The 26,134-nt window shown below is 42.9% G+C and overlaps 1 protein-coding gene across 2 annotated transcripts in view; it reads left to right on the forward strand.

Moving 5' to 3' along the window:
* AGPAT2 (1-acylglycerol-3-phosphate O-acyltransferase 2) overlaps positions 1 to 26,134 on the forward strand; it is a 294,568-nt gene that overhangs the window by 232,596 nt on the left and 35,838 nt on the right. The window contains exons 5-6 of one of the 2 annotated variants that reach the window (XM_069241595.1): positions 1,963 to 2,035; positions 4,327 to 4,415. In XM_069241595.1, the coding sequence (XP_069097696.1) occupies positions 1,963 to 2,035; positions 4,327 to 4,364 (111 nt within the window). In that variant the 3' untranslated portion in view covers positions 4,365 to 4,415. Of the gene's footprint in view, positions 1 to 1,962; positions 2,036 to 4,326; positions 4,416 to 26,134 lie in introns of those variants that run through there. The other variant, XM_069241593.1, reaches the window with a different exon arrangement.

Below are 26,134 nucleotides of genomic sequence, written 5' to 3' on the forward strand. Positions count from 1 at the left end.
CTCCATTGCACTCAAGTGTACCCCACTCCACTCCAATCTATCCAACTCCAAACTAGCACAGTCCATTCATGCCACTCCAATCTACCCCCTCTCTATTCAAATCTACCCTACATTTATCGACCCAATCTGCCCCACTCAACTAACAATCTACCCCACTCCAATCCATCTCACTCCACTCCATTCTGGACTCCACTTTAATCTGTCCATCTCCACTCCAATCTAAACCACTCCAATCCACACAATGTGCCCCACTTCACTTTACCGGAATCTACCCCACCCTAACCCTCCTCTCTCCAGTCAACCCCAGTCTACTCCATTCCACTCCAGTCTACCCCACCCTAACCCACTCCACCCGACTCCAGACTACTCCACCTCATCCCAATCAAATCTACCCCAGCCACACCACTCTATCCAACTCCACTCCAATATACTCCCCTCCAATCTACCCTGCTCTAAACTACCCCACTCCTATCTATCCCACACCAATCTCCCTCACTCCACTCCAATCTATCCCACTTCACTCCAATCTACCCTACTATAATCCACACAGTCTACCACACTCCCAGCTACCGTACTCCACTCTACCCATCTCACACTAATCTACTCCACTCCACTCCAATCTACTCCTCTCCTCTCCACTCTAATCTACCCTACTCCTCTCCAATTTAGCTAAATCCACCGCATGCCACACTTTCCCTGTCTAACCCACACCACTCCAGTCTACCTCAATACAGCCCACTCCACTCTACCCCAACCTACCCCACTCCAATCTACAGCACTCGCCTACCCCACTCGTCTACCCCACTTCACTCCAGTCTACCCCGTTCCACCCCACTCTAGCTCAATTCAATCTACCCCACTCCCCCACTCCAGTCTACCCCAATATACTCCACTCCATGCCAATATACCTCACTCTACCCCAGTCTATGCAACTTCACCCCACTCTTATCAAACCCAACCCCATCCGTCTGCCCTGCACCACTCCAGTCTACCTCACTCCCCCAATCTAGCCCACTCCACTCTACCCCACTTCATTCTACCCCAATTGACACCCACCATATTCCAATCTTCCCTACTATAACCCACCCAATCTGCCCCATTCTAACCAACCCCACTCCACCCCAATCTACCCCACTCCCATCTATCCCAGTCCACTCCACTCGAGTCTACCCCAATATAATCCACTCCACTCTACCCGATCTACCCTACTTCTACCTACACCACTCCAGTCTGCCCCACTGCAATCTATCCCAGTCTAACCCAATCTGCCCCACTGTACCCCAGTCTATCCCACTCCATCCCATCTACCCCAATTCAACCTACCCCATTCCAGCCTACCTCAACCTATACCCACTCCATTCTACCCCACTCTACCCCACTCTACTCTACTCCATTTCATCCCACCCCACTCCACGCCACTAACGTTTAGTCAAGCTAAACAGCAGCCACACTGGTGTACAACATGGCATAAACACATTGCCAAAGCCGATAGCTCTTGCATAGGCGAGACCTATTGGCCTTGCCAGTGCTTGTTGTTAACTATCTACTATAAAGCTGTGCACCGACCTGCGTAATCAGTATGGGTCTTCACTTATGCTCTCCTCATTGTGAGAAAGGGCTACCCCAGCGGTAAAGCAGGTTTAGCGGTATAAGTTAGACTCCAAACTGAGGACTCATGCAGGAATGAACAACTGAATTGTGTGTGTCAAATGAGTGAGTGGAATACACAACTACCAAGGTAACTATTGATTTACTGCCAGGAAATGTTGTAAAGTTAAAGCAAAACTTAGCTGGTATTCGTGTTAGTGACCTGTCAGTGGTTGTTTAATGACAAGTAAGCTGCATGTGGCTTGAAAAATGGCGTTGGGAGCATCCGATTTTTAAAATGTGCTGACTGCTAATTTCCAGGTGATGTGGAAAAGAGCTGGAATGTATAATGCGTATTTTTTTTCTTTTTTGAAGGTGCCAATTATTCAAGTGGTGTACTCCTCCTTTTCAAGCTTTTACGACCGATCAAAGCAGCTATTTACGTCAGGTACAGTCTAATAATGTTCTTGTCAGTATGCAATAACAATATTTTCTGTTACTCAATAATAATCACAAAATCCAACCCTCCCGTCGAGCATCTTTTTAGTTCCTTGTGGGCTTGACTTGTTTACTTCTTTTTATTATTACTTTAGGTATCGATAGCTGGACCACAAGGTGCGCTTTTAAAGGAAATACATTTTACCGTGTATCATTCGCTCTTTACAACTAAAAATGCATTTCCTGCTGAACACAGAGTTCACAGCCCCCCACTAGCCACGTACACTCCTGACGTCCTTTGCTCGTGTATAAGCACCTCCCGGCCTTAAGTATTTTTCTTAAGATGAGGATAAAATATGGCATTCCGTATACCTTGTAAAAAATCACCCGTTTTGAAAAAACCTTACCTACATTTTCTAAGCACGTCCTTCTGTGTTTGCGCAATGGTACAACTCAACCAGTTTAGCATTTTCTCTGCTACAGCCAGGAGTGAAGGATTTTCAGCGCTCCAGACAGAACACAATCCTACCAACTGAAACACTCCGTTATTCTGTGTTTTTGTCAGTAGTGGAGCCGCGGATAGGTAGCGCCCTAATGTAGCTCCTGCTTACCTCATCTTATGGAAAGGCGGGCACTGTCTGTGGTACGGTAATAATGATTGATTAGTGGGAGAATTGCTTCTTCCTCGACATATCCCCCAGACCTTCGTGGAAGGATCTGCCTGACTGCAAGTTGGCTGTTCTGGCGAGGCCGGTGGACATAGCAAGTCTAATATCAAGGCATATTCGGAGTCACTGGGACCTAGTATGGCGGTGTCCACGTGGGATGAGGGGGCCAGTGTGCATACTGAGGCGCTTGTAGTGTGCCGGTCCACACTCACAAGCAACGAGGAAGTCATCAAATACGTAAAACAGCCTCTTTATTGAACATACAGGAAACGAGTCTTTCCGTCGTCACGTCACGTCCCTCACGAGTGTTCCTTATCGAATGTCCCTACGTCACCTGTGTGCAATGTACATTGTAAGTCTTTAAAGATATACAAACCACAGCAGTGCTGTCCAGCCCTAGTCCTGCTCGGACCACTCAAGGCTTCAGCGAGTCACGGTGGTGGGTGGCTGGGCCCTAAGGTAAGCCTTTCAGACATTTAACTTCACCAGAGGTGCTGGTATTAGTAGCACTAGGGAGGGCACTGGGCAGGCAGAACACTGGTGGTTGAAGACTTTGTTATCCCACAGTTTCCACAGCACGTAGACTTTGTTGTTAAAATTTACACGGTGCCTCAGCTCAATGTTTATCTTTTGCGAAGTGATGTGGAAACAAGCAGAATGGAATACATTTCTTCCCTACTTTCTCCCGCTCAGAACGTGACCAGGATTGCTCCTTCCCTCCCATCCCTTTTTCGCATTTGTTTCAGATTTCCGTCTTTCTTCTTTCATCCTCTCCACCACACACCTGCTTTCTCACCCTTCCCTACTGGATCGCTGATCTGTAATCACCCCTGTACCCTGTCTACCCTATTGTCTTTTCTCCCACCATTTCCCCTGTATAGCAATTTTCATTTATATATCCCATTCTTTGTCGCTGTTTTTGTTGTGGCCCCATTTCCTCTTGTTCATCACTGGAATACCCTTTTCTTTTATACTAGCTCCATACTAAGCAGAAAAAAACGTGAGATGTGGCATTTCGGACCTATGTAGTGCATTCTGGCAACCTAGTGACGGAACGTATGGCCGGGACACACACGACCAGCAAGTACTTTTTTTAAATATAATTAGGGATTAACAGGCTGACACTTGGTTCTTCATTAATTTATTTTACAGAGGTTTCCTCGTCAAATAGAATTGTTTCAGCATACCCCCACCTTCTACTGTTCAACCGTTCTCAACCTTGTGACATGAATGCATAAATGTGCTTTTCAGCGTAACAAGCCATCAGCAGCGGCCTCTGTGACGTGCATTACAGGCGCAGTCGTCGCTTCAAGGCCAGGCAGACCCACCCCGTCATGGACTTAGCGCTGTGGGGTTCATCTTCGCTTGTACACCATCAGGCTCATAGCGCTGTGAGGGCCATCTTTTTATTCAGTCCTCGCAATTCTTAGTACCTGCATCTTCGGTGACAGGCACACCTCAAAAAAGTCTTCATGACGCATGTAACGCTGTAGGAGCTATGCTTATTTCTCACTTCCTCACAAGCTGTAATGTCCCAACCTGCATTTTTGGTGGCAGGCACACCTTTAAAAAAAATCAAAATTAAAAGGGAAAAATGAAAAATTGAAATTTAATATGTCCTCTATTTTGACAGGCACATATGTCAGCAGTACCTGCATACTCGGTGCATAGCACATACCTCAGGAGTACCTGCACACTCAGCGAATGGCAGACTAATCAACCTGAACTGGCATCACACTAAGCAAATTTAAACTATATTTGCCTGTGCAATCGGTGACGGGCACACCACTCAATATCTGAAGGACACAATTAAAACTATATATTATTTATCATTCTAGTTAAGGGCTTTTAATATTCTTCTCAGGAATTTATATTGTATGCATAATTACATCATATTCTTTATTTGTATGCTCATTTGCATTCTTTGTACAGCATGGCCTCAGGGAATGTGTACAATCTTTCTCCACCACAAGCATTCTTGCCAGGAGCTGGGAACCACTATTGAATTGGGAGGAATGGGGAGAATATTTCACAAACTATATTTCCACCTTTGAGGATGACGATGAAGAGTTATCACCTGAAAAGGAAAATAAAATAATATTGCATTCCTTGGGAGTGGGAGTCCTAAGGTTGTTCAATCGCATCAATAACAAAATTCATGCTGAAGGTGAAGGTAATGTATATACCAATGCCCTAGAAGATTTAGACAATTACTATAAATCTATTGTATGTGTAGCAGTGGATTGCTTTAAGTTCATTCACAGAAAACATGGGAAAGAAGAATCTATGGAGGATTATGTATCCATTTTGAAGAATGTGTCCCTTGTCGGTTCAGAACCCTACAAGACAAACTCATTAGGGATCAAATAGTTATGCGGGCTTCTAACCCAAATATACAAGACAATTTGTGGGCAAAAGGTGAACAACCCTTTCAAGATGTAATTGACATTGTCAAAAGAGCTGAGTTGATAGGAAGATGTGCAAAGGCTGTTCTATCTGAAAATAAAAACAAACCAGAGGACTCAGTAGTAGCCAAAGTAAGTGGAGCAAAAAAGTTCACCCAACTTACATTCAAGAAAAAAATAAAGAGGATACAGGAGTGGAGCAGAAGAGTATTGTGGATAAATCGACACTTAGGAAATGTTACAGGTGTGGTAGCACCAAACATTTAGCCAATAATAGGAAATGTCCAGCACACGTGCAGCTATGTACTAAGTGTGGCATCATAGGGCATTTCCAGAAAGCTTGCCAGAGAAACTCTGGGGGTAAAGTCAAAATTGTTGACAAGGAAGAGGAGGAACATTTAAGTTCATCTGATGATTCAGAACCATAAATGTGCGTTCTCAATGTTGAGAATATCCAAATACTTGATATAGACATGAATGCTAATGGTAAAAAGAAGAAACCAATATTTGAAATGTCTATTGGAGGAGTAGATAGTTCAATAGTAGCAGATTCAGGCTCACCATACACTATAGTGAATAAAGATGTGTGGGGTGAGAAATGTGCACATGTTTTAGGGCTGCATTTGGAACATTCAGATATTTCACTTAAAAAATTCACAGGTGAATCTATTGAGATTATTGGTTCATGTTCAAAAGCAGAGCAAAAGCAGAGAGACTATGGGTAAATTGTATGTTTATGCCACATGTCCCTCGGTACTAGGACAGAAGAATCAGGTAAATTTGGGAATAACTGTGAATCCAAATAGTCCAGAACCTGTACTTATAGCACAACCAGAAGAAGAAATTGGCTTGCAAATCTTAGAAAAAATTCCCTTCAATCTTCACTGGTAATATTGGCAAACTTAAGGGGTTTCAACACAGAATTAAATTAAAAGCAGAATCAAAACCTTGCATTCATAAAGTTAGGAATATACCATTTTCGTTGAGGAATGAAGTGAGTATTCAACTGGAGAACCTGCAAAAAACAGGAATAATAGAACAGGTTGAGGCTTCAGAATGGATAGCTCCCTTAGTGGTAGCTAAGAAAACAAAGGCAAATTAAGGTTATGCAATGATTTACAGTATCAAAATAAAAACATTCTTATAGACCAAAACCCCTAACCAAGAATCAATGAGATGTTAGCCCTTACTAAGAATATATAGTATTTCTCCACTATTGATCTCACTGCAGCCTATCATAAGATAGTGTTACACCTTGACAGCAGGAATCTCACTACTTTTGTTATATCGTTTTGGGGCTGTAGGTTCAAAAGAGTGCCTTTCGGCTTAGCCTCAGCTGCGGCTATGTTCCAAAGATTAATGCACACGATCTTCAAAGGTGTAAAAAAATCCATTCATAGTCCAGGACAATATTTTAGTAATGGGGAAATTCAGGGAAGAGCATGACCAGACATTATTGCTGACACTGGATATACTAGAAAAAAAGGCTTGACTGCGGAGTTCAGTAAGTGCAAATTTGCTAGACAACAGGTCACAAAGTTAGGGCACAAAATTACTGGTGAAGGGATTAAACCCCCCCAAAATTGTTAAATGCAATAAGAGTGGCACCTGTTCCCAAAAAACAAAGATGAGTTGAGAGCATTTTTAGGATTGGTGCAATTTTATTCTAGGTTTGTGAAAGATTTCTAAACCAAGACATATGAAATCAGACAACTATCCAAACTCAGGAATAAGTTTGAATGGTCCGATAGTTGCCAGGATGCATTTATATCCCTTTAAAATAACATCTGCACCCAGCTCCTTTACAAGGATTTGACCCTGAATTAACTAACATTGTAACTACTGATGCAAGTGGAAGAGGGATTGGTGCAGTCCTAACATAGAAGGATAAGTCAGACAAGGAAGATACCATTGCATTTGCCTCTCGTTCACTGACTCTGACTGAAGAAAAATACTCCGTTATAGAATGGGAATCACTTGCATGTGTATGGGGACTTCAACATTTTCGCAATTTATTTGAGGCAAAAACACTACTTTACGAAGTGTTCATAAACCCCTTACGAAAGTGTTAACAACTAAAGTATTGTATAGGACAACTCCCAGATTAGCACGTATGTCAGCGAGACTCTTTGATTTTAATTATGAAGTACAATATGTACCAGGCACAAAGCATGTTGTTGCAGATTTTCTGAGTAGGATGTCGCTTCCCATGAGCGAAGCAAGTGAGGATATTGTGGAAAAATTTCATGTAGCGAGTATTTCAGAGGAATTTCCCTGTATTACAAGTGAAGAATGGTAAAAAGCCCAAGAACAGGACTTGGGGCCAGATGTAGCAAAGGATTTGTGCCTCGCAAACGGCAAAAATCGCCGTTTGCGAGGTGCAAATGCCTCTTTGCTATGCAGAAATGCATATTGCGAGTCGGGACCGACTCGCAATATGCATTTCAGAACCGCAAATAGGAAGGGGTGTTCCCTTCCTATTTGCGATTCTGAGTGGTATGCAATACCATTTGCGACCGCCTACGCAGTCGCAAATGGTGTCGCAGTTACCATCCACTTCAAGTGGATGGTAACCCACTCGCAAATTGGAAGGGGTCCCCATGGGACCCCTTCCACTTTGTGAATGGACCCAAAACAATTTTTTCAGGGTAGGTAGTGGTCCAAGGGACCACTACCTGCCCTGAAAAAACCCCGAAACTAAAGGTTTCGTTTTTTTTTTAAAGTGCAGCTCGTTTTCCTTTAAGGAAAACGGGCTACACTTAAAAAAAAAAAAAAACTGCTTTATTGAAAGCAGTCACGTACATGGAGGTCTGCTGACGACAGCAGGCCTCCATGTTTGCGAGTGCCTATACTCGCTATGGGGCCGCAATTTGCGACCCACCTCATGAATATTGATGAGGTGGGTCATTGCGACCCCATAGCGAGTCGCAGTTGGTGTCTGAGACACCGTACTGCATACCAATTTGCGAGTTGCAAATTGCGAGTCGCATGGACTCGCACTTTGCAACTCGCAAATTTTTTATTTGCTACATCTGGCCCTTGGTTATTAAAGAGGTAACAAGGATGATATTGATCAGTTGGCCAGATAAGAAAACCATTAGTAATGTGCATACTAGGAACTAAGACAGGAGTTATCATCAGAAGATGGTTTAATTTTAAGACTAGGAAGAGTGATGCCCCCTGAAATTTTAAGACAGAACATCCTAGAAATCTGTCATGAAGGACATTTGGGGATAAGTAAAACCAAGAATAGAGTAAAAAATTGGTTCTGGGAGCCAGGATGTGACAAAGAAATTGAAAGAAAAGTCAGAAATTGTATAGGGTGTGAGAATTCTGATAAAACACAAGTAACATTCATACCACCATCACAACCTCTACCCATCCTAGAAATGCCATGAGAGAGAATTGTTATAAATATAATGCGGCCTATAGAGGAATATTAAGAACAAGTTAATTTTATTGTTTTAATAGGTCACTTTACCAAATGGCCTGAAATTGAAATTGTTCAAAGAACAGATACAAATAGAATTATTAACTTTCTTGGTAATGTGTTCACTGGAGAAGGGTTACCCAAGTACATTCTAAGTGACAATGGACCCTAGTTCATGTCTGAAAATGTTAAATATTTAAAAAAAAGAAATGGCGTCATACACAAAACTACTTCAGTGTACCATCCAGCGGGCATTGGAGCAGTGAAACGGTTTAACTGTGTTATTAAGCGGATTGTGCAATTGGCCAATAATAATTGCCTGGTCTGGAGGAGTGAATTACACAAGATGGTGGGGGCATACAGAATTACCCCTAGTAAATGTACAAAATCCAGTCATTTTGAATTTATGAGGGGAAGAACATCCATGTCTAAAGACAACATTGGATGGTTGAAAGCAGTTAAAAGGGTTGATTGGTCACCGAAGTTAGTAAAAAGGAATTTAATTCAAGCACAAAGTGAATGTAAAAGACAGTATGCTTTAAAACACAAATGCAAAACAGTGCACAGGAAAATTTGTGACAGAGTAAGAGTTAAAAAAAAGTGTGTTAATTGGTAAAAAAATAAAATGGTTTTACCCATCCCCTAATAGTAAAGAACATATTTGTAATTCTATACTATTAAGTGATGGCAAAGTTTGGCATTTGTCTGCAATTTCTTTCTGTAAGAAGAGGGAGGACAATGAGGTCAGAATTAGTGATAACTGTGTTACACAAACTAGGAATATGTTCCCTCAAAAAAACCTACAAATACCAGATCTAAATTTGAGTGGTTGCAGGACTATGATGATACCCACAATATTAAGGTTCCAGATGACAATGACCAAAGTAATGCAGATCCATGTGTCAATACCTATGGTGATAACCAAAGTCAAAGAAAGCAACGCTTATGGGTAGAGTAGTCACATGGTGATAGTATCACGACCCAGGTAGGATACATCTTAGATAATTAAATAAGAAGTAGGTCAGGACGAGAGGTTATTAAACCCAGCAGGTTTGAACACTACATACGTGATTAACTCATTGTTTCAGTGCACTTACCCGTATGTAGGTCAATTTCCTCTAGGGTAAAGTGTTACCAGTGTGAATTAGTCGTAAGTGATTTTTTTAAAAAAGTAACGTCATATTAAGCCAGTACTTCAGATTCAAAAGTCATTTATCTTTTAATGTTTTGTTTAGTATACAGTTTATTAGATGTTGTGCCTACAACTATTTCCATAGTAAGTTTGTTAAGAGGGGAGGTTTGTTATAATGGTAAGTTTGTCTTACTTTAGTGTATCCTCTAGGACACTGTACCAGTGGTTAGAACCCTCATATTATGATGTAATTAGCTGGCATTCTAGAATGCCAGCTGATCGTGAGGGAAAGGAAGAGAGGACTGTTGGAGCAGATGCGTTGTGTTTACCTTGCCGTCCTCCCTTGAAGTGTATTGGTGCACTCTACTTCAAAAATAAGGAATTCAACAACTTCGCGTGGAGTGATCCTTACAGATTGTCCAACACTACTGTCTTTAACAAAATGTTAAACTGCCCCACATTCATAAGGAAAACAGGAGTATCCTGTAAAACAATAGTTTTTTCTTAAAATGTCCAATCCCTCCTATCTCAAAACTTGGGTTCTCTTTTAAATTAAAGTTACTGACCTAAACCATTTAGATGAGGCAATTAGATGAAGTTTACAATATAAAAAGAGTAGCTTCAGTTCTCCAGTATTGGATCTTTCATAGATTCACATGCTTGAATCATTCCCTATCGTCAAAGTGGGAGTCCCCTGTACCATAGCAAAGCAGTATATAACACTATCATAGGTTATAATGGCAATGAAAAGGTCAGTTTAATAAGCCTATCTATGTCCATTTAAAAAAAGTTCAAGTTCAATCGTGAACCATAACCAATCAGTCGACAGCATCCTCTAGAACATTCCTAACAGAGTTAGAGTCGCTCAGATTTTCTACCACACGTTGTGTGAAGAGATTCTCCTGAGCTCTGCGCAGTTTTTTCAGCTATTTAATTTTTTCAGATCATCCAAGATTATGTTTTATGTTTCATTTCTCTGACCCTGCACTAATATATCAGAGTAGCGGAAAACAATGTAAAGGATTACAAAATATGTCTAACTTTTTCCTCAAAAATTCCCATGTTCTGAGAGATGAGGCACTTAGTGGGACTACAGAAACTTAAATCTGTTACTTATGATGAGGACAGTGAGGGTTGCTTCTCCACACAAGAGAGGTCAAAGGGTGAGGTTGCATCAAGGCTCCATAGAAGATGCACAGAAAAGTCATAAAAAAGACTTGCTATGACATTTCATAGGCATTTCACACAGAGAGGCAAAATTGGAAAAAACTCCCTGTTCAACCCTGACATTACATCAGGGAGATCCTCATAACCTGACAATGAGGCGCCTACCTCAAAACCCCAATTGAAATCATTGTTAACAACAATTAAGATGACAATGTTGACGACGACAACCATGTCGACTAGTATTGCCTCACCTATGGTAGCCTTGTGTACGAGGGCCTAGTGTATGAGGGCCTCAACTAAGGGGGGTCCTCTACTATGAGGGCCTTGTCTACGATGGGCCTCATTTACAATTGGTCTCATCTATGAAGGGCCTCAGGGCCTAGTCTGCGAAGGGCCTTGTCTACAAAGCGCATCATCTGCGAAGACATCGTCTACAACTGGCCTCATCTACGGACGGCCTCGTCTACGATGGCATTTTCTATGACAACATCATCTATGATGGTCCTGTACGCCGGCCTCATCCATGACGGTCCTCTAGCCCGCCTCATCTATGACGATCGTTGACGACGGTCTTCGACGACAGCCACATCTACGATGGTCGTCTATGATGGTCTTCTATGACAGCCTCATCTATGATGGTCGTGTACGACGGCCTCATCTACGATGATCGTCTACTACAGCCTCATCTATGACGGTCACCTACGAAAGCATCATCTACGATGGTCATATACGACAGTCTGGTCTATGATGGTCATCTATGACGACGGCCTCGTCTACAATAACCTAGTCTACGATAACCTCATCTACAACAGCCTTGTTTACGACTGCATCATCGATGGCAGGTTCGTTTATGGTAGGTTTGTCTACGGCGGCTTTGTCTATAACTGCATCCTAGTCAATGGCCTCGTCTATGACGAAGGCCTCATCAACGACAAACATTGTCGATGTCTGCCTTATCGACTACTATCTTGATGACAATAGAAACGACTATGAAAGCACATAATTGTCAATAAGAGCAAAACACACATAATCCAGGAAAACTTAATGTCAAGAATTAAGGGACTAATATGAGCATGTCTTCAAGTCAGCAATTTATGGAGAGGCATTATGTGGAGCAGCTTCACCACTTCGCTTCACCTCCAACTTCAAAGCATGGGTCAGGTCCATGTAGCTCTAGTACTAGACCTACAGGGCATGTTACACCCACAAATGGTGGATTCCCCCACCAGATTATTTTTGGTGGTTTCCATACCCTTTGGGAACGAGCAGCCAAACGATTCCAACTTCCATTAGCAAGCAAGCAATCAGTATGTTTTTCTTTATGATTTTAAATAGAAAGGCTGTGGGACCTATTCCAATTGTTGATATATCTGAGAGGAATTACAATCATGGAAAACCCTGCCACTCAGAACCCCGCCTAACCAGCAAGGAAACGTTCTCAACTGTCTGGGGCTACTGTACGGGCTGCCAATTCACTGGCAATACGGGGTAGGTATAACCACCAGATGTGGTCAGACATTGTCACATACATAAAATGTCAGCCGGAAGACAGAATGGACAAAAAAACGATTCTGCACAGGGTTGAAATATCCTCATCAGACAGCATAGATTGTGCTACAGATATAGCTTCAATAGGATTCCCACAATTGGCAGCGTCAGTAGTCCTTAGACACCAAGATTGCTTCAAGAGCACAACATTTAGAATCTGAGGTGCAAATGTATCTAATATTTTTACCTTACCATGCCAATGCTCTGTTTGGCAAGCATGTCGACAACGCCTTGCAATCAGTCAAGGCTGACTCTGACACCACAAGATCTTTTGGCACATTACAATTTTCAAAGAAACACCCTTTAGCGGGACCCGCAAAATAGACCTTATCCGTATCAAGGAAGATACCAGAGGTATCAGACTTATCAACTTTCTCAGTAGCCCTTAGGCTAGCTTACCTACTGCGACAACGTTCTGGTGCTGTTAATGCCATCCTATGGGAGAAATACTTCCAAAGTTTTGTGATCTATGGTGGAAAATAGCATTGGACAAATAAGTCCTGGATCACATATAGTCAGACGTTAGAGTTCACCCAGATTCTGCCCACTGCTCCACCAAAACGAGGGCTCCCACCTCATCTCCATCTGCTTCAGAAGGAAGTGCTAGCTACGCTAACCAAAAGTTCCATAGAGAAGGGCCCACATTCTCAGCAAGGAACGGGCTACTATTCTTGTTTTTTCTTCATAGACACGATAACAGAGGAGTGGCGATCCATCATCTATGGGAATTAAACAAGTATTTCCGGAAACAATCCATTTATGTGATCACCCTTGCCAACACCACATGACAGCTCTGAATTTACAGGATTCATACTTCTGCATTCCCACCCATGCATCAGAGTTCTCCATTTGACTTCAAGTCAGCTGTTTTCAGGAAGGACGGTCATCGGGTATTCTCTTACTTCGACACTGGTTGATAAAAGCACCAACAACATTTCAAGCATCCAAGGCCACAGAGGCTTGCCTACAGTTGGTTCACAAACTAGATCTCCTTGTGTATTAGGAACTGCCTCTGGAATAAAATAAAAAAATCAGTGCATCTGTTCAGTTAGCTTTTGGGCATCATGTCCTCAGCGATCAATATGATCCCTCTTGCACGCCTGAAAATGAGAGCCTTACAGGAACTGCTACAATAACAATAGATTCAAACAAAATAATTGTTCAATGGCCTGATGAATTTCACACAGGTATGATGGAAGCTCTAGCCTGGTGGTACCAGACCTCCCACCTATCCGAGGACCTCACGTTTTTACCTCAAATACCTCACTTCGAAATGTCTACTGATTCCTCCCTGGAGAGCTGGGCGGTCATCTACAGAACCAGCAAATTAAAGGAACATGGTCTCCACTCTAGATGAGCACACATATCAATCACCTGGAGCTCAAAGTTATCTACTCAGTCTCCAAACTTTCCCGCCAATGATAGTAGAGTTTTTGGTGTTAGTTCTCATGGACAACACCACCAGCATGCAATACGTGAATTAACAAAGATTACTGGCACTGTCCAAGGAATATCAGGAAATCTGGAGCTGGCTAGCAACACACAGAATAACTCTTCGGGCGAACATATTCCTGGGTGTAGAAACCTCTTAGCAGACATGCTAAGCAGAACTGGAAATAGCCTCCACAAATGGGAGTTTCATCAGTCGGCTGTAAGTATGATCTTCTCATTCTGGGGCAAATGGCTCTTTGCAACAAACAAAAACCACAAATGCCAGTTCTATGCAAATTGGCTTCCACATCCAGAATCGTGGAGGAATGCCCATAGTCCGGGATCTATGCCTACATGTCCCCCCGATATCTTTAATACCAAAGGTTCTCAGCAAGAGGTTCTCAGCAAGAGGAAAGAGGAGTGGTGTCAACTCATCCTGATAGTCCACAGGTAGCCCAAACAACATTGGTTCACAGAGCTTCTCCTGCTATCGGAATACAACCACATTCACCCACCAACATCCTGTAAACCTTTGACGATGAACTAAGGGCAGGTTCTTCATCCTGACCCGACCTCTCTCCTCTTATGCGCACAGCTCCTAAATTCCATGATTTCAAAGATCTCAATATTCCTCAGGCCTGTAGCTGTATTCTCTTGAAGTCAAGGCGGAAGCCACAAAAAAGATATGTAAATGGTAATAGAAATGTTTCTGCCTATGGTGGCAGAAATCAAACCTACATCCTCTACTGGATAATCTGGCAAATAACTACACTATTGCCTCTCGCTAGCTCAGTCATGGTTGGTACATGCATCTGTTAAATTATGGCTTTCAGCAATATCAAGATATAGATGCTCATCACATTTTCTCTCTTTCTCCCCTGGCAGAATCATAAAAACAGTTCATTAAAGAGTTATTCACAGTTTTCCTCCAGTAAGGGTTCCTTTCCCAGACTAACACCTGAACATAGTTCTATTTCAGCTGATGAAGAGTTCATTCATACCTAATGACAGAGCACACCTCATATTTCACACATAGGAGGTCACCTTGTTACTAATGCTCACTCCAACCAGGAGGGGAGAGAAGATACAGCCTTTCTCAACTCAAGAACCTTCTTGCACCTCACAGGCAATTTAGGACTTCTCACAACCAATCCAAAGATTTATTCCCAAGGTTACTTCGGATTTTTCCTCAATGATCCTATAATATTTTGGATTTTCTTCCTGATTCCAACTTCATCAGCTGAGAGGTCTATCCATATGCTAGGAATCAGATGATATCTAAAATTCTACTTACATCGTAGAAAACAACTCATGAGAACTGACCAACTGGTGGGCTTGGATGGACACACTCGTAAACGTGCTCCAGTCACAATGGCAACCATCACTCAATGAATTTCAGCTGCAGTCCAGTTCTGCCACTCAAAGACTAGCAAGCCCCTCACAGAGAAAACCAGGGTGTACTCAACTATGGCAGCTTCCACCTCAACTACTTTGTTTGCGGAAGTGCCTCTGAAGAAGATATTTTGCGCTGCGACTTGGAAAAGTGTGCATGTAATTCATGCAGCATTATTACGTGGAATAGGCACAGCATAGTGATGCAGCACTTGGACAGGTTTTACTACACCACTTATTTCAATAAAGGAAGCCTATTTTGGTTCTGTGTCTTTATGCACATTTTTATGTATTGTATATATATATATATATATATATATATATATATATATATATATATATCAAAACAAATCCCTTTCAGGGTTAGAGTGACTCATAAATTATGCAAAAAAGAATAGAGTAGTTCCCAAGTTTAGGTGGAGAGCAGGTCTAGTAAGGAGCACCCTGCAACACCTGCGACACTCTAGATTTGCTCACCTCAAATGTCTGTTTATCTAGCAACGTTTTTAAGCATAGGATCAGCACAGTGCTATCCACGCCGAGCTAGATAGTGACACAGTCTTTTGCCATTTGTACAGCAAAGTCTTTAAGCATAGGTTTGACACAGTGTCAACCTTGCAGAGCTGTAAAATTACAAAAGCCATTTACCACTCCAAGCACAGTATTACAGCTTTGGACTGGTAAAATACCGTCTAAGCCAACCTGGAATGAGTAAAAGCAACCCCTCTGACACTGTGTCAAGGTAGTGGGCAGAATGCACTACTGACTATTGCCGATGTACACATAAAATAGACAGCAATTATTATCAGATAATCCAAACAACAGTTGAGTATGTTTACAACACATGATAGCTGCTACTTATCAATTATTTTTCGAAAATGAATCTTGAAAAATTAATACATTTATGAATCATTGATGTGATAAAAGTCCAAATCCAGATTGTGTACCCACCAAGTGGTTATATTACACCAAGCAATGCAAACATGAAAGGAATACAGTAAACAAAGCGTGACTACACTGGCAATGTCATAATTGAACATGGCTCACTGATTTGATGCCAAGGGCCTAAATCGCAACCTGTCTGAGCCTTGTGGCCCTATCTCATCCAGGTACTTAAATTGTCACATAATATATATACATATATAGTGACTAAACGACAAAAAACAACCTATACAAACAAAAAATCAAAAAAGGCAAGACAGATAAATATACTGAGTATGAGCATTGTCTGCATCACATATATTAATTAACAATGGCAAATAAAATGAGCAAATTTTTTATTCGTTATAACATTCGCTCCTACTGATGACCCAGCCAGGTTGGTAGATTTGTACTCTACGGTGGGAAGAACAAATCTCCCCATAAACATAGGTCAATCAGAAACTTTTTACTCATGTATATACACAATCATGATCATAGCAAATTATCAGGTTAAAAAAAAGATACATATTATTCATATTTCAACCAGTTTGCACATCGAGCTCATCTTCATGGTTCAGGCCACCCAGGTGTCTACTGTTGAGCATAATAATGTATCCTGATTCCATCATTCTCAGAATACAATCCTAATCACCACCTCTCATGTTCATCTCGGCCCTGCCAATTCCTAAAAAGGAAATCCCTTTAGTATTAACGGCTTGCATCTAGGGCCAGTGCTGTGCAGCAGTGTAATTTGGATCATTGATCCTTATAGCCCGCAGATGTTCCAAAATTCCCATATGCTTGGATAAACTGATTTGGTAATTCTACTCTTAGCAGGGGTTCCGTCACGGGAAAATTCCAGGTTCAGAGATGGCATAAGATGTTGATCGCTAGATGTTTTTGAGGATTGGTCCATTGTAGCATTTGAAAATGTGTAAGGTAATCAAGAAAAGACTTGAAGTGGCATGCAGTTTGTTCAATGAAGATGAGGAGGGACCTTTGTCTCAATCAGGCAACGGAGCCTACAACCTCCCAGATGGGCCTAAATCTTCAAAACAGCATCTAACCAGTATGAGAGACTATGCTAAAAAGGACATTAACTGCAGTTGGGGGGTTATGCCTCTGAATGATTACAGGATCTAGAACCCCACCCACAACTGGAGGAATTGTCTCTTTTGATAGCTACCTTGTGTAGAGGTATATCTAAGTATGCTGCAATTGAGCTGAACTAAGTGTGTGAGCAGATAAAGAAGTTGAAGGATGTTTTGGAGAAACATTTGGCAATGGACGAAATCTAAACCTTTTTCAATTACTTGGAAATCAGATTGTAACAATTTGAGGAAGAAATTAAAACAAAGAATAAACGTAAGTTCCTCTGAGACAAAGATAGACTATGCGAGGGAAGAATTAAAACAGACAATCTCAGCTGCTGTGAAGAAAGTTTTGGGGTGATTCGTCAAGCGGGGTCTGAAACAAAGGGGGGTCCCAAAATGGGCTACAAATCCATTGCATTTTCCATAGACGTTTGTATTTCACATAGCGTAAAAACCGCCAGCTGGAGTTTTACAAAATTTGCACTGTTACTTATTAGGGGCACAGATGATTCTGTGGTGTGCTGCAGGTAAGTAAAATGGTACAAGGTTTTTCAACTTAGTGATATCTTGTAGCTCAATACTACTAAACGTAGCAAGGAAGCCCAAAAAATAAACTAGTCTGCATATGTAAAGATTCATATTCACCACATGAAAGCCTGAAAGGCCCATTTATGGTCACATGCTAATAGAAACCTATAAATAAATAAATGCAGAACGAATAGAATACATATGAATCTACATAAATTGTCTGTGCATGCTTTCTGGCTCAAAAAATAAAAGTGTCTCAACAAGCCAAACATAAACCATCTTTCTCTCGTAGGGAAATTTCCATGATAGTCATAAGCACTGAATAGTTCCGCGCGCCTGCGGGTACCCCGGAGCACTGATGTGAAGTATATTCTTAAGTGCAGATACCAGCCCTTTGAAAAAAAGGTCTGTCAAAACCACTTAAGAATACACTGTGCAGCCTATGTGAACAGCTACACAGGCCAAATTGTTAAAAAGAAAAAACAGCTGTATTGTAAATTCACGTTCAAACACTCATTTATTCTAGAAATGTAATAAAAAATACATTCTCATAATTTATTTACACCTCCCAGGAGAATAAAACAATGCAGGGCAGTGTAGCCCATAGGCTGCCATTATACAGAATGTAAATAGAGCTGTGCCTTTAAGAAAGTAAAGTCTTCCTGTATCCCATCATGCACAGCAAAAGGCAGTTGCCTCAGTTCTTTTTTCCAGCTCCTTCTGAAAGGATCCTGAAGCATTGAGCTCTACCTCACAAAGCCTTTTTTTGACAGAAATTCAATTAAAACCTTTTGAATTTCAATTTCACTCGACGTTTTTAATATTGAGTGAACATTTGCTAAACTTTTCTGTCAAATTCTGACAGAAATTTAAGGTTTTTCTATTTTAGAAATGCCTTCACTTTTTGATAAATGTCCTTCTTGTGGCAGAAAAAAGGCTAAAACAGACCCCAACCGAGTCTGTATAATTTGCCTTCCATCCAGCCACAAACCTGATTCCTGTGACATCTGTAGAACTTTCTCCAGAAGGACCCTTCGTGATAGGGAGAAAATTCGACTTCAGGCAAGAGAGGACAGGGCTCACCCTGTTTCCTCTGCAACTTCTGCCAGACCTGCTCAGAAACGGCATAGGTCTCCGACGACGTCGAGGGCATCGACGTTGAGGCCAGGAACGGTGCCAACATGCTCGCCGTCGAAGACCGGCTCACCGGCGAGAAAGAAGCATCGCTCGACGTAGGCAGCCGTTTCGCCGTGGACGCTCGCCGTCGAGAAGATCTGGGTCCGGGTCGCCGTCGACGCGACGAGGACGATCGGCGTTGAGAGAGAGTGCTCGCCGTCGAAGACGGTCGCCGTCATCACATCGATGTCGAGGAAGGTCGTCGTCGAGAGGATCTCAACGTCGGGGGGATCAACGCCAAGAGGCACCCGTCGTCACCGTTCTTCGACGTTGAGGAGTGTGTCGACGTCAAAGAGGCCTAGAAGGGTTTATACCACTTCAGAATCCTCGGCCTCACTCATCCTTCTTCCAGCTTCGCCTCAGCTGTCTCCCCAACAGCCGCCGTTGCCGCAGACACCGGTAACACCTACGGCTCCTCTTCCGGCTCCCCCTTCAGAATCTGTGCCGGTGACTCCAGCGGAATCCATAAGACATTCCAGGCATTCCTCTAGACGTTCGTCTTCCTCTCAGCACCATCGACATGAGTCAATTCAGAGATCTTCACATTCACGTTATAGACATTCCTCTTCGTCTACACGGGATTACTCTCCAACCCTGTCGGACTCACCGTCCCCGAGGGTGTCCCCCATAGATGACGTGAATACCTTCCAAGAGGTCCTAGTGCGTGGGGCGACCAAACTAAATATCCCGCTGGTGGTACCCGCCCCATCGACCTCGGTGATCTTCGAGACTTTACACCAGAGGGCATCCTCAAGACCTTTACTTCCACTGGTCCCCGGTCTTCTTGAACCGGCAATGGATATTTTTCTGACACCGGCTACAACAAAATCTGCTCCTTCCAGGCTTATCAAAAAGTATCGCCCACCGGAACAAGACCCCCTATTCCTAAGGTCGGACCCAGTGCCGGACTCGGTGGTTATAGTAGCGGCAAAGAAATTACACTCTACATCTCCGTCTTCCTCCTCGCCTCCGGACAAGGAGAGTAGAAAGATCGATGCCGCAGGCCGAAAAGTATGTTCTACCGCAGCCATCACAATGAAAGCAGCCAATGCTACTGCTTTATTAGGAAGATACGATCGTGCTCTTTGGGACTCTATGCTACAGTTTGCGGAGCATCTACCCAAAGACAAAAGAGAAGATTTCTTGGAGGTCGTGGGTGAGGGTGCCATGGTTTCCAACCAGGTGATAAGCGCTGCTGATGATTCTTCGGTGCTGTCGGCACATAACTACGCTCATGGAGTAGCTTTACGACGACACGCTTGGTTGCGATTAACATCTCTCAAACCAGAGGCACAGCAGAGAATTCAGAATTTACCATTCTCAGGCTGCACCATGTTCGGCTCTCATGCCGATGACGAGATGTCAAGAATGAAGTCTGAGCTAGACACTTTAAAAGCGGTAGGCATTGAACGCCCAAAGGAACAACGAAAAGTATTCCGTCCCTACCAGCGAAGACTATTCACCCACAGGTATCAGACACCACACTGGATGTCCTCACGTCCCCAGCAGCAACAGCAGCATCAAAGGACCTTCTTGACACAGCGAAAGTCGACAAGGGGTCGTTCCACGCCGCAAACTCAGGCAACTCGCCAGGCTCCCGTGTCTAAGCCCTGAATCTTCGCTTCCCCCTCCTCCGTTATCCACTCCGGTAGGGGGAAGTATCTCAAATCATCTGGACGAGTGGCTACGCATCACATCAGACGCCTGGGTATTGAATATTGTGCGAAATGGTTAAGCGCTCAGATTCATCAGTCCTCCTCCATCTGTTCCACCCAAACCAACCAGTCACCACCTCGAAGCTCTTCAGTTAGAAGTAGCAGTCCTATTACAAAAAAGAGCAATAGAGCCCGTCCCGATCAATCAACGCGGGAAATGGATTTATTTGAGGTATTTTCTAGTGCCAAAGAAGGACAAACAAGAGCTTCGGCCCATTCTAGACCTAAGGACAGCAAACAAGTGGATTCGCAGAGAGAAATTCAGGATGCTATCCTTACACCAAATTTACCCGCAACTTCGTCAGGGCGACTGGCTCTGCGCGATAGACCTTCGCGATGCTTATTTTCACATTCCGGTGAGCGAGAAACATAGAAAATTTCTAAGGTTCACCGTCGGCAAAAGTCATTACCAATTTGCGGTTCTACCCTTCGGCCTCAAATCGGCACCAAGAACTTTTTCCAAATGCATGGCGGTGGTAGCCGCCCATTTGAGGAAGCATTGAATATTTGTCTACCCCTATCTAGACGATTGGCTCATAAAGGCCTCCAACTATCTAGAGGCTCAACAACATTTCAACTGGGCTCAACAGCTGCTCCAGAATCTCGGTCTTCAAGTCAATCTTCTCAAGTCCACAGTAACGCCTGTTCAGAGGCTGCACTACTTAGGGGCCATTATAGATACCAGTCAAGGAAAGGTGTTTCCTTCGGAGGAACGACGATTATCGATTCTTCAAAAGTGCAAACAACTAGAGAAAACACCACAGACCACTGCAAGAGTAATATCCTCTCTACTGGGCTCGATGGCGTCTTGTAGCCATCTCGTTCCCAATGCTCGCCTCCATATGAGAACCTTACAGGAGTGCTTGGAGGATCAATGGTGCCAACTGATGGACGATTGGGAGAGCAGAGTCCTTCTTTCTCCCCACGCCCTACAATCCCTCAAGTGGTGGTGTTCACCCAACAATCTTTTGGCGGGGATTCCTTTCCAGCAAAAGACTCCATCTCTAACCATCGTAACAGACGCATCGCTGCTCGGATGGGGAGCGCACATGGATCATCTTCGAGTCCAAGGCAAGTGGTCACAGAGAGAGAGTCTCTATCATATCAACCTGCTGGAGCTTCGCGCAGTCCATCTTGCGCTCAAGGCCTTCCTACCTTCTCTGAAAACGGAAACTCTCCTCCTCCAGACAGACAACGTGGCCACCATGTATTACGTAAACAAACAAGGAGGCACCAGGTCCAGGATATTATCCAGAGAGGCTCAGACAATCTGGCATTGGCTTCTAGCCAGGAACCTGTCGTTAGTGGCAACTCACCTGCCGGGCAGGCAGAATGTTCAAGCGGATGCTCTCAGCCGCGTAATGGACGAGAACCACGAATGGGTATTACACGACGACGTCGTTCGTTCCATTTTCGCACTATGGGGTACCCCCTCTATAGACCTATTCGCAACCCCAGAAAACAAAAAATGCCAAAGCTTCGCCTCCAGATATTACCATCCAGGGACGCTGGGGAATGCCCTGTTGATAAACTGGTCAGGAGCATTTTTTTACGCCTTTCCACCGCTTCCCCTGATACCGGCAGTCCTCCAGAAGCTATCCAATGCTCAATCCAAAATTATTCTAATTGCTCCAGAATGGCCACGCCAATGGTGGTTTCCAGACCTTCTTCACCGGTCACTCTAGCCACACATCAGACTGCCTCATCGTCCGGACCTTCTCACGAAGTTCCGAGGGCAGATATGTCACCCCAACCGCTCATCGTTGAGATTGGCAGCATGGCTCCTGAGTTAGTGCAATATGGACACTTGAACTTACCTCAGGACTGTATGGAAATCCTAAGAGAAGCAAAGCGCCCTTCCACACGATCGGCTTATGCATGCAAGTGGAAAAGATTCTGTGTGTGGTGTTCGGACAACAACGTTGACCCGATATCCTGTGGAGCGGAAACTATCCTGCCATACTTGCTAAGTTTGGCAAAATCGGGTTTACAATTGACATCAATAAAAGTGCACTTGGCGACTCTAACGGCATATAGAAAGAGCCCCTCTCAACCCTCCTTTTTTAGGATCCCAATTATCAAGGACTTCCTGGAGGGCTTAAAAAAGGTCTTCCCTCCCATTAGGAGACCATCTCCTCCTTGGGAACTGAATGTTGTCCTTTCACGTCTGATACTACCTCCTTTCGAACCAATACATAAAGCATCACTTCAACATCTCACGTGGAAAACTGCTTTTCTGGTTGCAATCACATCAGCGCGTAGGGTCAGCGAAATCCAGGCCCTTTGCGCTCAAGAACCCTACATAGTCTTTCATTCTGCGAAAGTAGTGATGAAGACGCATCCAAAATTTTTGCCTAAAGTCGTTTCCGACTTTCATGTGAACCAAACCATTTCATTACCAACTTTCTTTCAAAATCCAACTACCCCTGCCAAGAGAACCCTGCATTCCCTGGATGTAAAGAGTGTTTTGAAATTTTACTTGGACAGGACAAAATGCTTGCGTAAATCACAGCAGCTCTTTGTTAACTATGGCCCAGTTAGAACAGGGTTGGGCACGTCTAAGCAGTCATTATCCAGATGGATTGTTTCATGTATACTGTTGTGTTATCAGTTAGCGAACAAATCTCTTGGTGGCAGGCCAAAAGCCCATTCTACTAGAGGGAAAGCGGCTACTGCGGCCTTAATGAGAAATATCCCTTTGGCTGAGATATGCAAAGCAGCCACTTGGAAATCGGTCCATACCTTTACATAACATTACTGCCTTGATACAGACGCTAGGGCAGATGCGCAGGTTGAACAGGCCTCGCTTAAGAATTTATTTGCATGATTCATGTTTTTTCAGTATTACTTTGTCTACTCCGCCGCGGTTATGGGGATGGGCTTGCTAGTCTATTCAGTGCTTATGACTATACATGGAAATTCCCTACGAGAGAAGGAATGGTTTCTTACCTGTAACTCCAGTTCTCTCGTAGGGGTATTTCCATGATAGTCATAAGCAACCCTCCCTCCTCCCCGGTGGAGTTGACATAAGAAAAGTTGACATAGTAGTATCGATGTTGCTACTCCAGCTAATGTTTTGTTCCTTCATGTCAGGTTACAAGCCTTCAAGAAGAACTGAGGCAACTGCCTTTTGCTGTGCATGATGGGATACAGGAAGACTTTACTTTCTTAAAGGCACAGCTCTATTTACATTCTTTATAATGGCAGCCTATGGGCTACACTGCCCTGCATTGTTTTATTCTCATGGGAGGTGTAAATAAATTATGAGAATGTATTTTTTATTACATTTATAGAATAAATGAGTGTTTGAACGTGAATTTACAATACAGCTGTTTTTTCTTTTTAACAATTTGGTCTGTGTAGCTGTTCACATAGGCTGCACAGTGTATTCTTAAGTGGTTTTGACAGACCTTTTTTTCAAAGGGCTGGTATCTGCACTTAAGAATATACTTCACATCAGTGCTCCGGGGTCCCCGCAGGCGCGCAGAACTATTCAGTGCTTATGACTATCATGGAAATACCCCTACGAGAGAACTGGAGTTACAGGTAAGAAACCATTCCTTCTAATGCACCCCTGTGCAAAAGCATGAAAAAATGCCCTAGCAGTGAGCCACACAAACTAATATTTAGAGCATATGATAATTGGCCACTAGGGAAAAAATCTGTTTTTATATCAACAGTGATTGGCTTTTATTCATTTTGTGCTTCATATGTAGCACAACCCTACTAAAAGTTGAAAGGTAGCCCAAAAAATAAACCACGCTGCATATGTAAAGTTTCAGAATTGCTACATCAACAATTAAAAGACATATTTATGGTCACATGAACCAATAAACAAAAACATGACAAATACAATAGATAAAAAGAAACAAATCACATTATATCTGTTTGCTACACTGTAGTTATTTATTAGTGTTCCCATAGGAATTCCTCTGATATTATCTCCCTAATAACTTTCCACCTGTTTGACGAATCACCACAAAACGTTCCAGACCTATAGCATTTTCTATATGTTGAGATGTTCTACATTTTTGTGGTGAATCATTAAGGGAATGCAAAGACAAAAGGGGGTCCCAAAACGTGTTTTTACATCAATGCAGTTTCCATAGACTATTGTATTTGATGTAGCACGAAAACAGCTGAATGGATTTACATGAAATTTGGCAGAATTATAGATTATGGTACAGAGATGGTTCCTTTTGTGTACTGCAGTAATGTGTGTAAGTATTTTTAAAGTTATTAGGCATTTAAAATTAGTGACGTGTCACTGTATTACGTTCGCTGAATTTCACTAAATTTCTGTGAAACTGCTGTGGTACAGGGCTATAAACTTATTTAAAAATGTATAAAAAATATCTTCTCTACCTATTAACACTTTAATAGAGTGGTAATAAGTAGGGATCTACTACTTACCTGTATCTAAAGCCCTAACACATAACACAGCCAAAGTGTAGTAAAAGCAATATGGCTGCCTTTTTTATTCTAAAAAAACAGCCATTACACAATTATATACTGGCCTGTTATCACTACGTACCACAGTATACTGCAGAGTTATCACTGTATGCCATGGCCCAAAATATTATTAAGGCCTAGCTGTATTATTGGATTGCAGTACCCTTGAGTCACTCATGGTGTTGCATGGGCAATGCAATACTTAAGTCAGGACCGCAAGGCCACCATTCATGGTCTTGTGTTGATTGGTAAATCTGGAGAAATGCAAGGCAGCACAATTTGCTGTTTTACGTTACTCTTCACACCATAATCTACATTGCTGCTAAATTTCACACACATCCATATGCCACTCCACTGTAGCCACTCCTCTATGCACTGTTCCTATCTACGCCACTCTACTCTCTGCCAATTCACTGGAAGAGACTCCACTCTATGCCACTATTGTGTATGCAGCACCACTCTACGCCACTCCACTGGACACTACTCCACTATACTCTATTCCATTTTATGCCATTCTACTGTACGTCTCTTCACTCTACTCTATTCCACTGTATGTCACTCCACTCTACAATACTCCACTGTATGCTACTCAACTTTAAGCCACTCCAGTGTATGGCACTCCAGTATACGCCACTTGATTCTGCACTATTCGATTGTACCCCACTCCAATGTACGGCACTCCAGTGTAGGCTATTACACTCTACCCCATGCCACTGTACACAGCTCCAGTCTACACCACTCCATTATACGCCACTCCACTGTACACTACTCCACTATACACTATCACACTCTACGCCACTCCACTCTACGCCTCTTGCGAGTACGCCACTTCACTGTATGCCGCTCCGCTATACGCTACACCAGTATGTGCTATTCCACTCTACGCCATTCCTCTCATGCCTATCCAATCTATGCTATTCTACTGTGTGCCACTCCACTGTAGGCTGCTCTACTCTACCCCACTCCAGTGCAAGCCACTCCACTCTACCCCACTCCATTCTACGCAAATCCATTGGACGCCACTCCACTGTACGTCATTCTACTCTCTGC

This window comes from Pleurodeles waltl, chromosome 6 (assembly GCF_031143425.1).
Source record: "Pleurodeles waltl isolate 20211129_DDA chromosome 6, aPleWal1.hap1.20221129, whole genome shotgun sequence".
NCBI classification, from domain to species: Eukaryota; Metazoa; Chordata; class Amphibia; order Caudata; family Salamandridae; genus Pleurodeles; species Pleurodeles waltl.